Raw genomic sequence first — 18,657 nt, forward strand, 5'->3', positions numbered from 1 at the left:
CCGCCGGCCCCCTCACCGTCGCTGTCCACCGCCCCGAAGGCCTCCTGCTCCAGGCGGCGCGCCTCCTCGCGGCCGCGCAGCTCGAAACGCCGCGCCCAGCCGGGCCGCGCTCGCCACAGCTCCTGCACCAGCAGCGGCCGCTCCGAGTCGCCCAGCACGCGCAGGTGCTCCGCCCGCCACTCGCCGCTGCCCACGCCGCCCGCCGCGGGCCGGCCCAGCGCGTCGCACAGCGCGAAGGCGTCCACGCAGCTGCTCTCGCCCGGGCTGCCGCCGGGGCTGCCCGCCAGCCCGTAGCGCTCCAGCGCCTCGGCCACCAGCTCGCGTGCCGTGGAGCGCGCAGTGGCCAGCACGCTCTTGTAGTTGGCGCCCGACGCCAGCCCGGCGCCGAAGATCTTGAGGACCCCCGGGGGCGCCGTGGCGCGCGTGACCAGCGGGGGCTCGGGGGCCACGCCCGCCGCCAGCTCCGGCAGCTTCTTCTCGCTGGCCCAGCGCTGGGCGCCCCCCGGAGTCCCGGGGCCTCCCGCGCCGCCGGACCCCGTGGCCCCGGTCCCCGAGCCCCGAAAGAGCTGGGAGATGCGTTTGGCGCGACTCCCCGAGGCTCCCCCGGCCGCCTTGACCGCGCCCACTCGCCGCAACTCCACGTGCGGCGGCGGCGGGGGCAGCGGCTCGCTACTGCGACTCCCCGTGTCCGAAGAAGACGACCTGGGAGCCCGCCAGGGAGTGGAGAGGCGGGAGAAAGACCCAGAAAGACAGGAAGAGAGGGGAGTAGGTGGTAGAGAAGGAAGGAGGTGGGAAAGACCCAGATGGAGGGGACAGAGACCCAGGGAGGAAGAGATCAGGGACAGACACCCAGGGAGTGACAGAGACCCATTGAGAGGGCACAGAGAACCAGAGAGAAAGGGCAACAAAAACCAGGAGAAAGAGAGGGATGGAGGCCCAGAGAAAGAGGGAGACGGGAGACAGAGACCCACAGAAGGGAGAGAAATGCGGAGGCGGTGGGGGGGGGGGGACGACAGAGATGGAGTAGGGCAGAGGCCAGAGGCAAAGAGAGAGAGAGAAATACATAAATAAAGGCGAGTCCCCCAGTAGGAAATTCCAAGAAGTAAGCAGGGAGGGGAGGAAGGAAGGTGAATCAAACCCCTGCCCCCGTGTCCCCATCCCGGTGTCCATCCAGCCTAACCCCATCTCCAGACCCAGCACTCCCCACACTGGGCCCGGGAGCACTGTGGCCCACTGTCTCCTCCTGCCTGTTAGCTCACTTGCCCATTCAGGACAGGAACTGGAAGCCAATCCTTGGGGCCCCTGGCATTACCCAGCGCTGAGACTGGGTCATAAACAGGGACAAATGGGAAGCAGTTGGGGCAGGGGTGGGAGTCTCAAGGGGGTGAGCACTCACTTAACAGAGGCAGCGCTGGGCCAGCGCCGCCCCAGCTTGGCCAGCTGCTTCCTGGGAGAATTGATCCACAGGCCCACGGGGAGATGGAGCTTCCCGAAGCGGGGGCTTCCGCCCTCCTTCCGTTCACCAGATAGCATGGCCCTAAGGAAGGGTGGGTAAGACCCCAACACCTGAGGCCCTGAGTGGCGGGGTTGGGATGGAGGGGGACTCCTCAGTCAGAGAGGGGGCTGGGGCTCAGACTTCTGAGTCCGAGTGGAGGAGAAGGATGGGAGCCTAGACTCCTGGGTGCTGGGATGGGAGGTGGCTGGGACTGGCTCCTGGGTCTGAAGGAGGAGGAGTCTGGACTTCTGGGTCCCTGGTTCTTACCCTGCTTCAGGTCCCAGCAGCACCCCGGGGCCCTGGCTCCGTTGGCCCTGGTTGGTTCCTGACCCCGCTGCTCCTGTTCAGCCTTTGCCTCTGCCCCAGCTCCCAGCACTGGGTGGGGGACAGGAAAAGGCGAGAGGAAACCCGGCAGGAAGAGCGGGGAGGGGGCGTCCTGTGAGGGGACTGGGCCTGGGGGAGGAGATCTGGGTAGGGCTGGCCTTTCCCCGCTCCTTGATTCTGGAATTATATCTCAGCCGGTTGGGCCCTTCCAGGACTTCGGAGCCAGCTTCCCCGCCCCTCCTGCCAGACCTCTCCTCTGGGGAAACCAAAAATTAGGATCAGAGCAGAGGAATGAGTCAGATATTTATTTAGACAACCAGATAAATCTTTATTTCGGCCTTGATGGTGTGGCTTTTTCCTCTGGAACCTGGGGCTGCTTGGCAGGCTCCTTCTTGGTGTCGAAACAGGACTTGATGGAATTGATCACCTTCTCAGGTCGAAAGCAAAGTATCCTGGGGGGAGGGTGGGGTGCAAATAGGGGAACCAGATTAGGTCCTGACTGAGTGAGGGACACCCCTCCCAGCCTCCCTATATTTTATCTAATTCTAGCAGTGACCCAAGCTTAGTCCACTAGGTAAGGCCCACCCTATTTTCTAAGCCCCATCCCCAACGGAAGTACAGCTCTCAGTATTTCCCTAGCTCCCAGACCCCCTCCTGCGTTAGGAAGTTGGAAATCCCGCCCCTTGCTCCAAGCCCTGCCTTCTTCAGTGGGCGGCTCACGCGGTCGTAAAGCCGATTATCAGCACCACAAAGCCCCAGATCAGCAGTCCTATCAGACGGCCTCTCAGCACGTTCTCAGACTTCGGACACTGCGTCGGCGTAGGCTGAATGGTTGAATCCCCCTGACCTGGGGCCTGCCCACCCTGGCTGATGTTTGACGGTAGCTCTTCAGAGATCCTTCCGGGCAACACTGATAGAAGAGAGGGAAGGAGCAGTCCTGGGAGGGCATGAAGGTCCCGCCCTGGCCAAGGCAAGCCCGCTCTACTCCAGCCCGCCCCGAGGAGAGAATCACGCCCCTAAGTGCGTGAAGCCCTGCCACTGTGGCGGGAGGGCCACACCCAGGGCACGAAGCCACACCCTCGTGGCCTGAAACCACACCCCAACAGAAAGTTAAGCCCCGCAGACCACGCCCCTGGAGCTGACTGCTTCCACCCCCAGGACCCTGAGTCCCACACTACTGTCAAGTCCCCAGCACTAACCTTTGACTTGATAAAAGATGATCGTGGCTGGGATGGATCGCACACTGTCCAAACTGCAGCGGTAGACACCTGCATCCTCTGCAGTCACCGCGGTCTTGATCAGGGTGGAATTTTTCCCCTTGGACAGCAAGGTCTCAGAATCTTTCCCCCAAACCTAGACCCAAGCTCAAGGGGTCACAGAGGCCTGGGGAATTCAGGGTTTGGGGTTGTACAGGGGTGAGATCATCACGGGCCTCATGGTGGGGGACATGGGAGTCCAGGGTGTACTGGTCAAGACATGGGGTCCCCGGGGATCAGTAGAAGCCAAACCTGGTAGGTCATGGGTCATAGGGATTGTGGGTGCAAACCTGTGGATACAGGGATCAGGGGGCTCACACAAGCCTGATGGACTTGGGGTTCAAGGGTTACAGGACTTAGAGGGCCCCACCCTGAAAAAGCTGTAATCGGTCAGGCCTTGAGAGAGTCGATGCCAGCTGAGCTCACAGTTCAGGATCAAGTCTTCCATTTCATGGACTATGACTAGGCGCACTGGGGAGAGGGGATTACGGTGAAGTTCGGGCCCTTCCTCAACTCCCTCCCACTTGGTCTCGGCCTTGCCTTTTCTCGCCTGCCGGCTCCAGGCTCCCCCCCCTCTAGATTCAGTCTCTCCCCTGGCTCCCCCCCTTTCGCGCCGACCCCCCTCCTGCTGGCCCCAGCTCTCTCACCCCCGCAATCAGAGCTCTTTCGACAAGTGTGAACCTGCTTCTGGCAGGTATTGCACCAGATCAGACTCTGCAACATCATACCTGAAGGGGCAGGATCAACGCTGTATTCGCCCTGAGAGGCGAGGCTAAAAGGGGAGGGCAGGGTCAAGGGCTGGGGCGGGGTCAGGGGCCCAATCCCTAGGAGGTCAGCCCAAGGGGCGGGGGTAGAAGGCAGCCCCGCAGGAAGAGGGATGGAACCAGGCTCGGTAAAGAGCGCAAATAGAATATGATGCGCTCCCCAGTAAGTGCGCAGTGCAGAAGGAATGTGGAACCTCTCAGACGTGGAGAATGAAGAAACATCGAGACCCAAAGGGGGAGGAGAACGGCTGGCTATTAACGGGGCGACCATGAGGGATAGAGGACCAGCTCCCATAATCCGCACTCACCACATTTGTTGGGACAAAAAGCTGCGTCAGAAGAAAGAAAGAAAGAAAAAAAATGATTATCATATTTCTAAGTTAAAGGAGATGAGAGAGGGCAAGGGAATAGGTTGGGGTTTGGGCTCTTGGGTTTGAGGGAGGAAGAACCCAGGTGCCTGGATCCCTGGGTCCAAGGGAGGGCGGAGCTGGGAGAGCTGAGGGGCTGGACCTGGAGAAGCAGGGGGCTGGGGTCAGGGACTCTGGGACTGTTGAAGAAAGGGGCTGTGGTCCCTTACGGACTCCCATCTTCCCTCACCCTCTTTTTGGAACTGAGCTGCAAAGCGGGCAAACATATCCTTTTGCAGGTGCAACATCCAGTACATCTCCTTCACGAAAAGTTCACCTGGGGAGGAGCAGAGTGACACACAGTGCTTCCCCTCTCCCTCACTCATCCCAGGAGTGAGGTACAGGAAGTCTGCTTCTGTCGGAAGAGCCTGGCATTCCACTTTGGGGTCTTCTCCGGGAGGGACAATGAAATTGACCACTTAACATAATGCTGGCCACTGAGCTAAGGGACAGCTGGGACTGTTTGGATCTTCATTTTAGAAGCGACAAAGCTGCGAAATCCCTCACTCAAGGCCACACGGTTAGGAGATGACAGAGCCGGAATCTGAACCTAGGCAGTTTGGCTCCAGAGCCACTACCAGACCAGTTGTCACCAACTATCACTTCTCCGGAAGATTCTGGAGCCCCTCCGCTGGCCCCTCTGTGCATTTACCTTTTACATTACTGTCTGTGATACGTCTCAAATCCTTCAGAAAACTCCAGGATGCCTTTTCCAGTGTGGGCTTATCTGGAGGGGTGGGAGGTGGGGATGCAGGGAGGGAGAGATAGAACTCCAGATTCCAAGCCTCACCGCCTCATTGGCTCGCCTATTCTTAGAAACTACAATACCCATGAGGCTACTGGGCAAGGATAGGCCTGGTAAAGGGATTGTCCGCCCTTGCCTTCTGGGAGTTGTAGTTGTTTTGTTTTGTTTTTTTACACAAACTTGCAGCCTAAGCGATGGGGAACACAGTATTTACTAGCCTTGGGTAAGGCCCAGAATCTGCATTCCAGCCTTCTACATTCCCGAACCCAGTAAACTCTGCCTCCATCCCTGCCCTCCCTGCCTCCGCCCCCAGCAATCCTAGCCACAGACCCCTCCTTTCCCAGGACTCAGGATTTCCACACTCTTCCCTGCCCTCACCGATAACCCCCATATAGGAATCCTCTTCAATTGGCAGGTCCTTGAAATCCATCACGGCTTGTTTTACCCTTTGCATAAAGCTTCGGTGACGATCGGCCGCCAGGCGGCCGGGCAGGTAATCCGTCTCCAAGGATTTTAGCGCCTCCACGACTTTTGCAGCACATAGGATACAGCCCCGGGCAGGAAGCAGGCAGCCGGCCAGCGCCGCCACCAGGAGGGGAAGTTGCGGACCCATTGAGGCCAGAGCGCTCAGTCCGCGCAGGGGGAGGGGGAAGGGGAAGGGTCCTTTCGCCCCAAACGTTCACGCTAAGTGGAGAGAAACCCTTCCCCGAGACTAAGCCCCCCAATTTGCAGGGCGCACACTTCTCGGTTAGGAAACCGAGGTGTCCGGAGACCCGATGCGCCCTCAACAGCCGCTGCCCGACCTTGACCTTGAATGTTGTACCCTCAAATACTAGGGTCCGCTGAAGAGCCGAATCCAGGCTGAGGGCTTTTAGAGAGGAGGAGCAGGCCACGGCCTTCCACTCTGCTATTTTCCCATGACTAAAATTAAGGATTTTGTTGGGGGTGAGGGTGAGGTCGGTCGCGTGATATGGAGAGCTTTCTGACTGGAGTCACAGTCACCGTTCGCCCCGGTCTAGGAGGAATTCCCACAGCTTCCCCCTTCTAGCTTCCCACGTGGGGCCCCAACTCCCCAAAAGATACTCCCTGGGAGTTTTCTCGGCCCCGCCCACAAGCCCAACGCTGAGTCTGATAGGACCGCAACAAAGGGAGACTCCGCCTATCGTTCCATGATATCACAAGAGGTGGCCGTCCTTTCAGACTAGAATTTTCCCAGCGTCTACCGAGAGGAAAGTTATCTTGTCCCTTCCGACTTCTAAAGCCAAGGAAAGGGCTTCTGGGCTTCAGCTTCCTCCCGTCCCCGGATCCAGGCTTCCGGCTAGGTGCACGTGGCCTTTTGGAAACTTGGAGTCGAGCCACGAAGATGAGGGAAGTGGCCCTTTCTAGCCCTAGGACTACGACTCCCAGGAGGCCCTGGGCCTCTCCCTGGCCAGCCAGATGGCTATATGGGAAATGTAGTTCCAGAGTTACACACTTTGCTCACTCCCTCCTTCACCTTCTCTCCCTAGCCCAAGGGGCTTGATGCCAAGGTTCCAGAAGAAAGAGGCCTAGAGCCAATAGTGAGAAACTGGGGCTCTACAGGTCCTGGAAGGTCTCTCCTCTTCTGCATCATTGAAACAGGCCACCAGAAAAACAGGCAGCACTACTCACCCAACTCTGAGAACAAGAGGCTACCAGATCTGAGCAGGACAATATCCCTAGACATGAATAATGAGTCCCTGGCAGTTCCGAACCTTTCCTCCTACACACACACACACACACACACACGACTCCAAAAAACCTGCAGACACAGGAGTTGGCGATGTGGACTTTTAATTCATACCTCCCTCTTCCCCACCTGGAGCAGCTGAATAGGGAATGATCCCTCAAAACTCCCTGAGAAGACTAAAAAAGGGGTCTGCATTCTTCTGGGTAAACAGGAGATGCTATCAGAGTTGTCTGCAATAAAGATAGCTAGCCACCTTCACCCCCTTCAAAAAGCCTCAAGGGGTTCCTGAAATCTGAGTCCAGAATCCCATCCTCCTTGGCCAAACCCTGTGCTCCTTCCTGCCTGGGTTTGAGGACAGTCTGGAGTCTGAATACCCTCAGATTCCTTCAAACCCGAAGCCAGGTTCTGTGAAATAGGGGGCAGACAGGGGTTGGCAAGGGACACAAGGCCAGCTGCTTTCTATAAGCCCAAAGGAAACATTCATGCCGGCTGAATTCCAGAAAATCGATCCCATCATCACCCGCCCACCCCCAGCCCTGCAGCAAAGGAGGAAACGTCTGTAATTGGGAGAGGCGACCTAACTCAGAGCCACCTTGTGGGGTGCTTGTCTTTGGCAGTTTTTGAGCTTAAAAAAAAAAGAGTTCCTACATTTCTGGAAAACTTTGCTCCAGAAGCTGCTGCAATTCAGCAGCCGTCCCCCTCCCCCACCTCCCATGTTTTCGCCTATCTGCTCAAAAAAGAGTCTTGGTCTTTTTTTTTCCGGGGCTGAGAGGTTGGACAGATTTCGGGTCTGCTTGCAGCTACAGAGAGTTTGTCTTCCACCAATCTTTCTGGCAGTGGTTGAGGCGTTGAGCTTCGGATTGTACCTTCCTGAGATTCTCCTGGAATTCCAGAACTCCATCCCCTCTGGAAGAGCCCTGCAGGATTCTTCACAGGCACTAGAATTGACCCTCTCTAGAATGGCTGCATGAAACACAGAAGGGGAGTTGGTGAGTGCTTGCTCTAGAATACCCACAGATTCCTTCAGTCCTGGAGATGAACCTCTCTTCTAGAAAAGACCAGGGGCAACTTTAGAAGGGGGAGTTGCCTGTTCTTGGGGTGCAGCCATCTAGAAGTACTCCAGATATGGGCTGGGAAGAGCAGGTAGGCATTGCCTTCTAGAACTGACATGAGCCTCTCTAGGCATTGCCAACCAACAAGAAAAGATCTTTTGCTGGTTCTAGAAAGTCCAGACAGCTACAGAAAGCCCTCTTTTCTCTCCAAGCTGCCAGGCCTCTGGAGATGCATAAATGCTGGCCCAAGACTGATCAGCAATTCCAGAAAGTCCCCCTGCTGCTCAAGGCCCTGCCAGCGACTGGAGTGCAGACAAGTCCGCATTAATACCCACCCACTCGGGCAGGAAGGCGGCCTCGGGCTTAAAGATCTTAAGGAAGTTGGAGTTCGGCAGGGTGAAGTTGGTCAGGTAGACAGTGTCTCCACCGGCCAGGTAGGCAGCCCAGAAACCAAAGGTCCCAATGGTCATGATGCTGTGGTTACACTGCGTGAGCAGCGCAAAATCCTTCCCTCCTGCCCGTCGCCAGCAAAGATCACATCCCCCCGGGAGGCGTCAATGTTCTCCCGACACCAGGCCATGCCGTTGCTGACGACCACAAAGATGGGGGCTTCGTGCCGGGCCCGGAGCCAGTCCATAGCCTGCTGGAGGTAAGCGCGATCGCCCACCACACCCTTCCAGCGATGGGGCATGACTTGCAGGTAGTCCCCCCGGCGCACGTGGACACCCACAACGGTGCGAGGACGGTCCCCCGTGCAGCCCAAGCGGAGCTGGCTCAGTAGACCCTGGGCCTCCTGCCGCAGGTGTTCGTGCAAGGTGAACTCGCGGCGGATCTGGGCACGGAGATGGTGGAAGAAGGTCCAGGAGCAGGGGAAGCCCGTGAGCTTCAGAAAGGCATCCTCCAAGTGGGCATAGTCCTCCGACATCTAGTCATGCAGCTGCAGCTCCCGCCATGGCATGTGGCCGTCCACCTCGGGGGCCAGCACGGGCAGGGTGATGCGGAACACGGGGGCGAGGGCGGCATGCATGGCGGGCAGGATGAACGCCTGGCGACCGTTGAGCTGGGCCAGGGCCAGCAGCGTGGCATACTGCCCCATCTGGTTACCGAAGCGGCCGTCTGGGTAGATAGTCCAGATTCCTGAGAGGGAGGCAGGGGGCTTGAGACAGGGAAAGGAGGTGTTGGGGGCCATCGGTGATCCCGACAGGCAGAAGATGGCCACGGGGGGTGTCAGGAGGCGGTGGTCTGGACACAGGGCAGTGAGGTCTAGGCCACTGTGAAACAGGTCTTGGTGGATGTGGAGGAAGAAGACGGCTGAAAGAACACAGACTAGCAGGAAGGTCAGACAGAGCTGCCGTCGGCTGGGGGCCCACGTGGCTGCACAGGAGGAAAGGCGAATTAGCAGGTGCTCAGAGCCCCAGGACGAATGTCAGGGAGCAGAGGACGGGCAGGAGGAGGGTACTAAGGATTCAGACTCCTGGGTCCGAGGGAAGGGGAATCAGGGTCCTGGATCTGAGGGAGGAGAAGCGAGGAGCTTGGAATTTCCAGGGATGGGGATGGGAAATGGTGCTTTCCAAGATAGGGTCTAGGATCCAGCATCTTTTTCCACATCTTGGAATCTGGCTCCCCAGGCCCCGAAGGCCCACTGAAGCTGGGCAATGTTCCACCAACTCCCTTCTCAGGTGTACCTGGGTGGTGGGGGTGGGGTGGGGAGGAGATGGGCAGCCTCCACCATGGAGGTGACAGGCCAAGCAGAACAGGGGAGGCTGGGAATGGATGAGGGATCTTGGTTCCTGGAGGAGCAGGAGTTGCGGGTGGGGTGGAGACTCCCGGGGTCCTAAGGGGCGAGAGGTTGGGGGTGCAGTTCCTGGGTCCCAGGCATCCGCTAGTCCCACTCACCTGAGCTCCTGGCGGATGGCAGATCCGCCGTCGGCTTGGCGGGGCTGGAGCGCGCCGTCCTCAAGTGCAGCCCACATCCGCCCGCCCCCGGAACCCCGAACTCCAGGTCCCAAGGTTCAGCAGACCTCCCCTCCATGCCGCTTCCCCCGACTGGCTCCAAGGGCTCGGGGAAGAGAGAAAGGAGATGGGCGCGGTTCCGAGGCTCGCAGCCTCCGCCCCTCCCGGGCGAAGCAGGTAGGTCCGAGGCGGAGCCCCGCCCCCGTCCTGACGCCCCAGGCTAGGGTGGTAGCCCCCGCCCCCTGCCCTCCCCAGACCCGGGACCCTGCGCCCAGCCCCCTCCTCCTCGGCCTCGGCCAGCCACAGGGCTCTCCAGGGCCGGCCTACCTGGCCTCCAGCAGCGGTATCCTTCGTGGACGTGGACTTCTAGCGCCCAGACGCAATGCTCGACCCAGGTGCTCGGGTCCATCGACTTCTCCCCCTTCTCCGGCGCCCGGGCTCACAGTCTGCCCGGGGTACCTGGATGGTCGGAGCCCGGTCGGAGCCCGGCCACTCCCCGGCCGCTAGGGAGGACCCGGACAGCAGGCCCGCGCGGGGAGGAAGATCCTCCGCCCTCTGCCTCGTCCTGCCGGTGGGGGTGAAGAACCTGTTCTCCAGGCTGCTCCTGGAGCGGATGGAAAACCTCCTCCAGCTCTCAGGGTCCCAGACGTGGGAGCCTCCGGCCGTAGGTGTCCCCGCGCACAGCAGGGGCCGCTGATCCCCCAGGTCGGCGCCGTGCACCTGCAAATTCCAGAGTCGCGGCCCCCAGCCTCTCCTACAGACGGAGTGGAGGATCTGGCGCCTGACAGCTCCTTTCTAGAAGGGCACCTCCTTTCTAGAAGGGCACCTGCCGGAGGCAGGCTCTCTCCCGGAGCACAGGAAGGAGCAAGCGGGCGTGGAAGCCAGTTTATCTTCCCAGCCTCCTGGTTGGGGTCCAAGGCTTCCCTCTGCAGCACACCTGAAGCTGTTCCCATGGTCAATGTGGCCCTACCCACCCCCACCCCCACCCTGGCCGGAGCACGGTGACCGTGGGCATTCAATAAATCAAACCCAGGAATTTGACGTCACTCTCCAGAGATTTGACCCTAAATGTCTCCAGACCCAGGAGTCCGGCCCCCAGGCCTCCCCTTCCTCAGACGCGGGACTTCCAACCCCAGCCTCAGACAGAGAAGTTCAGGTCTCCAGTGCCCTCCTCCCTCGGCCCCAGGTGGCCAGCCTCTGTACCTTTAGTTTCCAGGAAACTGTCCACCCCCTCATTCCCTTTGGGCTCTTGCCTCTCATTTCCCCCTCCAGAGCCTGGCTTGGCTACCAACGCTGAGTCAGAGACTCTCACCCTCCCCCCTGCCCCACGCTATTTTGAGAGCACTTTTCTGGGCCTGGAGGTAGCTTCTTTGGTGAAAGAAACACCAGGATTGGGGCGCCTGGGTGGCTCAGTTGGTTAAGCGACTGCCTTCGGCTCAGGTCATGATCCTGGAGTCCCTGGATCGAGTCCCGCATCGCGCTCCCTGCTCGGCAGGGAGTCTGCTTCTCCCTCTGGCCCTCCCCCCTCTCATGTGCTCTCTCTCAAATAAAATAAATAAAAAAAATCTTTAAAAAAAAAAAAAAGAAACACCAGGATTGCATCAGGGAGGAGAGAGAGGCCGGACGTTTGGTGCAGGAGGAGCGTCTGGGCTGGGATTGGTGAGGTTGAGGTCAGGACTCCTCTGTCCCAGCAGAGGACGCTTTGGTCATGTGGCATTCACTGCCTTCCTGATGATCAAGGAATGTCAGCGTGTGACCCCAGAAACCTAGAAATTCAGGTGGCATGCAGAAATTCCAGTTATGGGACTCAGTCTGCGTCCCCGTCAGCCAGGGAGGCAGATTTCCAGGCCCCCCCCGCCAGGCCTCCCCTCCCTCAGACTCCAGGGGTCCTGGCCCCCAGCCCCTGTCACCCAGGTCCCAGTTCATCAGACCCCTATCCCCCTGATTCCTCAGACTCGGGAGTCCAGGCCCCCATCTGGAAGGACCCCCTGATTGCATCATCCGTTCAGCCTGATCTGGCCACGGTGGAATCCTAGCTCCTGCCAAGTGGGTCAAATATCATGGGTCAGGTGTGGGGGAGGGTGATTGGGCGGGTCTGTCTGGATATAAATTTTGGAGTCCCTGCATCCATTCTAAGAGACCTGGGTATTCGGTTCAGCTGGGAATCCACGCGTGAGCGGACCCAGGCGTTCAAGCTGCGATCCGTGGATCTGCTCTCCCAGACAGCCAGGCTCTGAAACAGAATCTACACCATTCCGCTCATCAAATCTCAGACCCCAGATCTCGCCTGAGGACGTGAGCCATGATGCGCTGGGAGGAGGCCAGGTCTGAGCACTTGGGGCTGTGGGTCCCTGTGCTGGCTGTCCTTTTGCTGGAAGCCTGCCGGGCACACCCTATCCCTGACTCCAGCCCCATCCTCCAATTTGGAGGCCAAGTTCGCCAGCGGTACCTCTACACGGACGATGCCCAGGAGACAGAGGCCCACCTAGAGATCAGGGCTGATGGCACGGTGGTGGGGGCTGCCCGCCGGAGCCCCGAAAGTGAGTGTGTAGACCAGGGCCTGGTCTGAGGGAGGAGGGGCCGGAGGCCTGGACCCCTGGGTCTGAGGAAGAAGAGGGCTGAGGCCCTGCAGTCCTGGGTCTGAGGGAGGAGGGCCTGGGGGCCTGGACTCCCGGGCCTAAGAGAGAGGGGCCTGGGGCGCCTGGGTGGCTCAGTTGGTTAAGCGACTGCCTTCGGCTCAGGTCATGATCCCAGGGTCCTGGGATCGAGTCCCGCATCGGGCTCCCGGCTCGGCGGGGAGCCTGCTTCTCCCTCTGACCCTCTCCCCTCTCGTGCTGTTTCTCTCTCGCTCGCTCTCTAATAAATAAATAAATAAAATCTTTAAAAAAAAAAAAAAAGTAAGAGAGAGGGGCCTGGGCAGAGGCCCTCTGGGTCCCTGACCACTTTCTCCCCTCAGGTCTCTTGGAGTTGAAAGCCCTGAAGCCGGGGGTCATTCAAATCTTGGGTGTGAAAACATCCAGGTTCCTGTGCCAGGACCCGGATGGGACACTGTATGGATCGGTGAGTTTCCGGGGTCCCCCTCCTTGTGGTCCCCCTTTCCTCACGTCCTCTTTGGCCATCTGGGCTACCACGTCTGGCACCTGCGGCCTGGGCCACGACTGGTCCTGTGCTCTCCACGTGCCTGCTCCATGCCAGCACCCCATGTGCATGTGGGAGCTGACCTTATCAATGTTTACAAGAAGAGGAAACTGAGGCTTACGCAGGGACACACCAGCTGCCAGTTACGAGGCCTGTGAATGACAGAGTGGCCTGAGAGGCTGAGTCTTGTGACTCGGGACCGCTGGTGGCCGCATGGGCTCCTACATGTCCCGTTCCTGCTGGGCAAAGGGTTGCTCTGAGGACCTATGGCCTATAAAGTAACCGTGACCTCTGGGGGGAAGCCAGACGCCCTTGTCTGGACTCAGAGAGCCTCGACTGGAATATTCCTGTCTGTGAAGTGGGGACGGGGAGGTGGGCCTTGCAGGACTGCTCAGGGGGGAAGGAGGAGCCTGCTGCTGTTGTTCTTGTCCTGGGGGAGGGGGCTGGGGACCTGGACTCTGGATCTGAGGGAGGAGGGGCTCCCCCAGCTCCCTAGGAGTGTCTGTACTCCTGTATCCTGTTGGAAGAGAGCACTCTGTGGTCTGAAAGAAGAGAGAGCTGGGGGCCCGGACGTCTGGGTCTGAGGGAGGAGGGCGCCAGGGGCCCGGACACCTGGGTCCTGCAGCAGGAAGGTGTGAAGGAATCCTATATCTCTGATCTGTCTTCTCGTCCCCTCAGCTCCACTTCGACCCCATAGCCTGCAGCTTCCGGGAACTGCTTCTCGAGGATGGGTATAACATCTACCGCTCCGAGACACTCGGCCTCCCACTTCGCCTGCTCCCCCACAACTCCCCATACCGGGACCTGGCGCCCTGGGGATCTGCCCGCTTCCTGCCCCTGCCCGGCCTGCTTCCGGCCCCCCCGGACTCTCCAGGGATCCCAGCCCCCGAGCCTCCCGACGTGGGCTCCTCGGACCCCCTGAGCATGGTGGGGCCTTCGCAGGGCCGAAGTCCCAGCTACGCTTCCTGAAGCCACGGGCTGTTTATTATGGGGTCTCCTCTATTTACTGGGTTATTTATCTTATTTATTTTTTTATTTTTCTTACTCGGGATAATAAAGAATCTGAGAGGAGGACCCGGGTGAGCCTGTGTGTTTGAGGGAGGATATGGGATCCGGCTGCCTTGTCTCCCATCGACCCCAAGAACCCTTGCGCCCATTGTCAGGAGGCTGCGGGAAGGTCCCAATCGCCCTCTGGGCCTCAGTTTTCTGCTCTGCTTAGGTGTCCCCAGGGACTCTGGACTATCCCTGCCCTTTGACAGGAGAAGGCTTGTTAACCTCCCCGCCTCCCCCACCCACGCCCAACTTCGTGCTTGTGTTGTGGAACTATTTTTCTGAGGTCCCTCAATAACAGGGGAACATTTAAACAATGACACCACAGACCTACAGCCTCATGGGAGATAGAGTTTTCTGGGTCCACTTAGCACGAGGAGTTGGATAACATCTGGGTCCTCAGGGCCGGGTCAAGGACTCTTGGATCCTAGGGTTTTTGGGGGTTTTTTAAAAGATTTTATTTATTTATTTGACAGAGAGAGACACAGCGAGAGAGGGAACACAAGCAGGGGGAGTGGGAGAGGGAGAAGCAGGCTTCCCGCTGAGCAGGGAGCCCGATGCGGGGCTCGATCCCAGGACCCTGGGATCATGACCTGAGCCGAAAGCAGACGCTTAATGACTGAGCCACCCAGGCGCCCTGGATCCTAGGTGTTTAATTGGTGTTAGATGGGACACTTGGGTCCTGAGAGATCAGAGAGCTGGACATCTGGACACCTGGGTCCCAGGAGAACAGGGGAAGAGGAACGTGGAACCCTGGTCTGAGGGAAGGACTGGAGGGTGGGAGTCCTGATTCTCAGGAGGAGCACTTAAGGATCTAAATGCATCCATCCAGGTACTTATGGACGCGGGAGTATAACCACTGTCACAGACTCCAGTCCCAGTGAGTGAGTTGCCCGTTCTCCCTCCCTTCCCACCACCTAGATTTCCACATTGCTCCTTGGGTTATTTCCCGGTTAGGAAAGTTGGGAGGACGGAGATACAACACCTGCCCGGGGTTATGGTCAGCGCCCTCTGGGTCCCGGGTGTCTGACCCACTACTGCAGCCTCTCGGGAGTTGTGGTCTTGGACCCCTCATTTTTAATCCCCACGTTCAAATGAGAGGAACATCTCAGTGGAAGGGCGGGGATATCAGTGCAGGTCCCAGCTGCTCATGGGAGGGATTCAAGGCCCAGAGGAGGTGAAAGTCTGCATCTCGTGGATGGGCAGTTTTCCACTCAGATGGCACGAGGCTGGCTCAGGTGGGGGACAGCGTTGTCACTGGAAGCAGAAGCCGAGATGCCAAAAAAGTCACCGGAAAGAGAGTTTTCATTCCTGGCGGGGAGCTTCACCGGAGATGTAGGTTCTTCGTCAGAAGAGTCTGCCTGCCTCAGGAAAGATCTCCCTCGAGATCTGCCCCATCACCTCTCACTGCTTCTAGACTCCATTCTGGTAGCTTCCACAGGGTGAGGTGCAAAGTGTGGTCAGTGAAGAGCTACGAAGCACACCCAAAGAACAGCGGCATCTCGCCCTTGAAATTGGCAGTGACCTGGGGGGCCAGTCTGGGAAGGGAACTTGTTAGAAATGCACATTCCCGACCCCGGACCTCTTGAATCAAAAAATTCTGGGGACTAGGCAAACTCCTAGGCACAGAAATCAGCTTAGTGGTTACCCCCCAACTGGCAGGAGGGTGGAACAGGGAGCCTATTATTTTCCCCCCGGGGCTTGCCATAACAAAGTACCACAAACTGAGTGACCTAAAACAACAGAAATTTGCTCTCTCATGGTTCTGGGGCAAAAAAGTCTGAAATCAAGGTGTTGGCAGGGCCAGGCTCTCTCCAAAGGTTCTCAGGGAGGAGACTTCTTTGCTTCTTCCCAGCTTCTGATGGTCACTGGCAATCCTTGGCATCCCTTGGCTTATAGACATGTCACTCCAAATCTCCATCTCCATCTTTATATGGCCTTTTCCCCAAGTGTCTGTGTGTGTCTGTGTCTAAATTGCCCTCTTGCAAGGACACCAGTCATATCAGATTTAGGACCTAGTCTAATCCAGGATGACCTCATCTTAATTTAATTACATCTACAAAGACCCTATTTCCAAATAAGGCCACATTCACGGGTTTCAGGAGAACATGAATTTCCAGGGGATGCTATTGAACTCAGTATGTACCCTGGCAGTTTCCTACTCTCATCTGGTCTCGCTCACGTATAAGTATATTTAGGAGGGGTGTGGGCCAGGAAAGCTCTCCTGGGCTCAGAGTTCTTAAAGTTTACTCTTTGCTCTTTCCAGATGGTATTTAAAAATATAACCTCTCTTGGGGCGCCTGGGCGGCTCAGTCAGTTAAGTGTCTGCCTTTGGCTCAGGTTGTAGTCCTGGGGTCCTGGGATTGAGCCCCGAGTCCAGCTTCCTGCTCAGTGGGGGGTTTGCTTCTCCCTCTCCCTCTGTCCCTGCTCATGTGCTCTCTCTCACTCGCTCACACTCTCTCTCCCAAATAAATAAATCTTTAAAATAAATAAATAAAATAAAACCTCTCTTATTGGGGCACCTGGCTGGCTCAGTAGGAAGAGCATGTGACTCTTGATCTCAGGGTTGTAGGTTCGAGCCCCACGTTGGGTGTAGAGATTACTTAAAAATAAAATCTTTAAAGGGCGCCTGGGTGGCTCAGTTGGTTAAGCGACTGCTTTCGGCTCAGGTCATGGTCCCACGGTCCTGGGATCAAGCCCCGCATCGGGCTCCCTGCTCTGCGGGGAGCCTGCTTCTCCCTCTCCCACTCCCCCTGCTTGTGTTCCCTCTCTCGCTGTGTCTCTCTCTGTCAGATAAATAAATAAAATCTTTAAAAAAAAATAAAATAAAATCTTTAAAAAAGGAAAAAATACATATATATAACCTCTCAGTATATCAAACTCTCCAAAATTGTGTAGACAGATCTATTTCCTCCCCCACCAGTATCTGAACCTTTTCTCCCGGAGTTCCGGCCAAAATAAATCTGGGTTCTCCTTCCATTAATTTTCACAAGAATAGAGCTTAGTCCAACCACTAAAAAGAAAGGATAATTATGTAACCCGATAGAGGTGCTCATTATTGCTATAATGGCAATCATATTACAGTATGTAAATGTATCAAATGAACATGCCATGCGCCTTGAATTTATTTATTTTAAAGATTTATTTATTTGACACAGAGAGACAGCTAGAGAGGAAACACAAGCAGGGGGAGTAGAAGAGGGAGAAGCAGGCTCCTGGCTGAGCAGGGAGCCCGATGCGAGGCTCGATCCCAGGACCCTGGGATCATGACCTGAGCCGAAGGCAGACACTTAACGACTGAGCCACCCAGGCGCCCCTCGCACCTTGAATTTATACAATGTTATATGTCAACTATATTTCAATAACATTTTTTTAAAGCACGGAGCTTTGTCCTCCCAAATGAGAGATTCTTGGGGGGGCCTGAGTGGCTCAGTCCGTTAAGCGGCAGACTCTTTTTTTTTTCCTCTAAGATTTATTCATTTATTTGTTTGTTTGTTTGTTTGAGAGAGAGCACGAGAAAGAGAGAGAGAGAGAGCACAAGCAGGGGGAGAGGCAAAGGGAGGAGCAGGCTCCCTGCTGAGCTGGGAGCCCAATACTCAGTCCCAGCACCCTGGGATCATGACCTGAGCCTAAGGCAGACACTTAACTGACTGAGCCACCCAGGAGGCCCAAGCAGCGGACTCTTAATGTTAGCTCAGGTCTTGATCTCAGGGTTGTGAGTTCAAGCCCCAGGTCGTCTCCATGCTGGGTGTGGAGCCTACTTAAAAAAGAGAGAGATTCTGCTGAGGAACTGTGAGATCTCAGGGGACCCAGACCCCCACCCCAGCATCTTCCAACCTTCCCATCATCTGGACACCACCTACTATACTAATTGGAGCTGTGAGCCAGGGCGCGCGCGCGCGCACACACACACACACTCACTCACACTCACACACTCACACACACACACTATTTGAGTGCGGCTGTTCTAACTGCTCTCACCAAGTCCTCAGCTATGAAGGCAACCTCTCCTCTAGGGGTGGGGGCTGGGGAGAAACTTCCAGGCTTGCTAGTTTCCTTTCCTTCCTATACCGCTATACTGGGACTGGCTCCGCCCCCACTCGTATTTCAGGGCTCCGTGGGGGCTCCATTGTCAGCTGGTTTTGTGCAAGATGTCATTTGTGAGTTTTTGCTGTCCTAGTTGCTGTACCTGGATTTGCTTCTGTTGTTTTGTGGGGATGGGGCTGGAGGAGCGGGTGGGGGTGGGAAGATTAAGAGATCGTGCTACCCAACCTGAATCTCATCGTGAGGAGACATCAAACATTTTTCAGTCAGGAGGCCTTCTGCCAAACAACTGGCCTTGACTCTTCAAAAAAGTCAAGGTCGAGAAAGAGGAAGATGGAGGGCAAGTTCCCATTAATGGACGCCAGCAGCAGTCCTTTGAGCAATCAGGTGATATCCCGGTTGTGAGTAAGACACCTGATGAAATTTGAATGAGCTCCGTGCATTAGATAGTAGTAATTGATCCATGTGAAATTTTCTGACTTGGATCATTGCATTGTGGTTATTAAAAAGAATGTCCTTGGGGCACCTGGGTGGCTCAGTTGGTTAAGCGACTGCCTTCGGCTCAGGTCATGGTCTTGGAGTCCCTGGATCGAGTCCCGCATCGGGCTCCCTGCTCGGCAGGGAGTCTGCTTCTCCCTCTGACCCTCCCCCCTCTCATGTGCTCTCTCTCATTCTCTCTCTCAAATAAATAAATAAAATCTTTAAAAAAAAAAAAAAGAAT

General features: G+C 56.9%; 4 protein-coding genes across 6 annotated transcripts in view; 1 reads left to right on the plus strand and 3 right to left on the minus strand.

Annotated features, from left to right (window-relative positions):
* RASIP1 (Ras interacting protein 1) overlaps window positions 1–1,919 on the minus strand; it is a 13,774-nt gene extending 11,855 nt beyond the window's left edge. For both annotated transcript variants that reach the window (XM_081807221.1, XM_081807220.1), the window contains exons 1-3: window positions 1,763–1,919; window positions 1,397–1,537; window positions 17–702 (exon numbers count right to left, since the gene is read on the minus strand). In XM_081807221.1, coding sequence (XP_081663347.1) covers window positions 17–702; window positions 1,397–1,533 — 823 coding nt within the window. In that variant the 5' untranslated portion in view covers window positions 1,534–1,537; window positions 1,763–1,919. The remainder of the gene's footprint in view (window positions 1–16; window positions 703–1,396; window positions 1,538–1,762) is intronic.
* Window positions 1,920–2,091: 172 nt separating this feature from the next.
* IZUMO1 (izumo sperm-oocyte fusion 1) lies at window positions 2,092–6,119 on the minus strand. Of its 2 annotated transcripts, none has more exons than XM_006747534.3 (9): window positions 5,370–6,119; window positions 4,899–4,973; window positions 4,437–4,523; window positions 4,148–4,168; window positions 3,723–3,803; window positions 3,446–3,546; window positions 3,019–3,172; window positions 2,540–2,729; window positions 2,092–2,271 (listed from the first exon to the last, which is right to left on the minus strand). In XM_006747534.3, the coding sequence occupies exons 1-9, from the start codon at window positions 5,602–5,604 to the stop codon at window positions 2,148–2,150; spliced, it is 1,068 nt and encodes a 355-aa protein (XP_006747597.1). In that variant the 5' UTR covers window positions 5,605–6,119; the 3' UTR covers window positions 2,092–2,147. The 2 variants fall into 2 exon arrangements, with proteins under 2 accessions (XP_006747597.1, XP_030874257.1); XM_031018397.2 differs by having other exon boundaries at window positions 2,133–2,271; window positions 2,519–2,729.
* Window positions 6,120–6,786: 667 nt separating this feature from the next.
* Window positions 6,787–11,345, minus strand: FUT1 (fucosyltransferase 1 (H blood group)). The gene is given in 3 exon segments (XM_006747530.3): window positions 6,787–8,262; window positions 8,265–9,125; window positions 9,648–11,345. Coding segments are annotated over 3 exon segments (1,224 nt in total). The 5' UTR covers window positions 9,784–11,345; the 3' UTR covers window positions 6,787–8,035.
* A 451-nt stretch (window positions 11,346–11,796) lies between these two features.
* On the plus strand, window positions 11,797–13,908 carry FGF21 (fibroblast growth factor 21). Its single transcript, XM_006747529.3, has 3 exons — window positions 11,797–12,244; window positions 12,661–12,764; window positions 13,521–13,908. Exons 1-3 carry the CDS (start codon window positions 12,007–12,009, stop codon window positions 13,809–13,811), a joined length of 633 nt encoding a protein of 210 aa, XP_006747592.1. The 5' UTR covers window positions 11,797–12,006; the 3' UTR covers window positions 13,812–13,908.
* Window positions 13,909–18,657: the final 4,749 nt, after the last annotated feature.

The sequence above is a fragment of the Leptonychotes weddellii genome, chromosome 16, assembly GCF_054177405.1.
Source record: "Leptonychotes weddellii isolate Sample4059 chromosome 16, ASM5417740v2, whole genome shotgun sequence".
Taxonomy (NCBI): Eukaryota; Metazoa; Chordata; class Mammalia; order Carnivora; family Phocidae; genus Leptonychotes; species Leptonychotes weddellii.

Coding starts and splice junctions, on each gene's coding strand:
- IZUMO1 (XM_006747534.3), bottom strand. CDS start 5,604: ATGGGTCCGCAACTTCCCCTCCTGGTGGCGGCGCTGGCCGGCTGCCTG. Junction 4,524..4,898: donor CACAGACAGTAATGTAAAAG/GTAAATGCACAG, acceptor GCTCCTCCCCAG/GTGAACTTTTCGTGAAGGAG. Junction 3,547..3,722: donor AAAGAGCTCTGATTGCGGGG/GTGAGAGAGCTG, acceptor CCCTCTCCCCAG/TGCGCCTAGTCATAGTCCAT.
- FGF21 (XM_006747529.3), top strand. CDS start 12,007: ATGATGCGCTGGGAGGAGGCCAGGTCTGAGCACTTGGGGCTGTGGGTC. Junction 12,245..12,660: donor TGCCCGCCGGAGCCCCGAAA/GTGAGTGTGTAG, acceptor TTCTCCCCTCAG/GTCTCTTGGAGTTGAAAGCC. Junction 12,765..13,520: donor ATGGGACACTGTATGGATCG/GTGAGTTTCCGG, acceptor TCGTCCCCTCAG/CTCCACTTCGACCCCATAGC.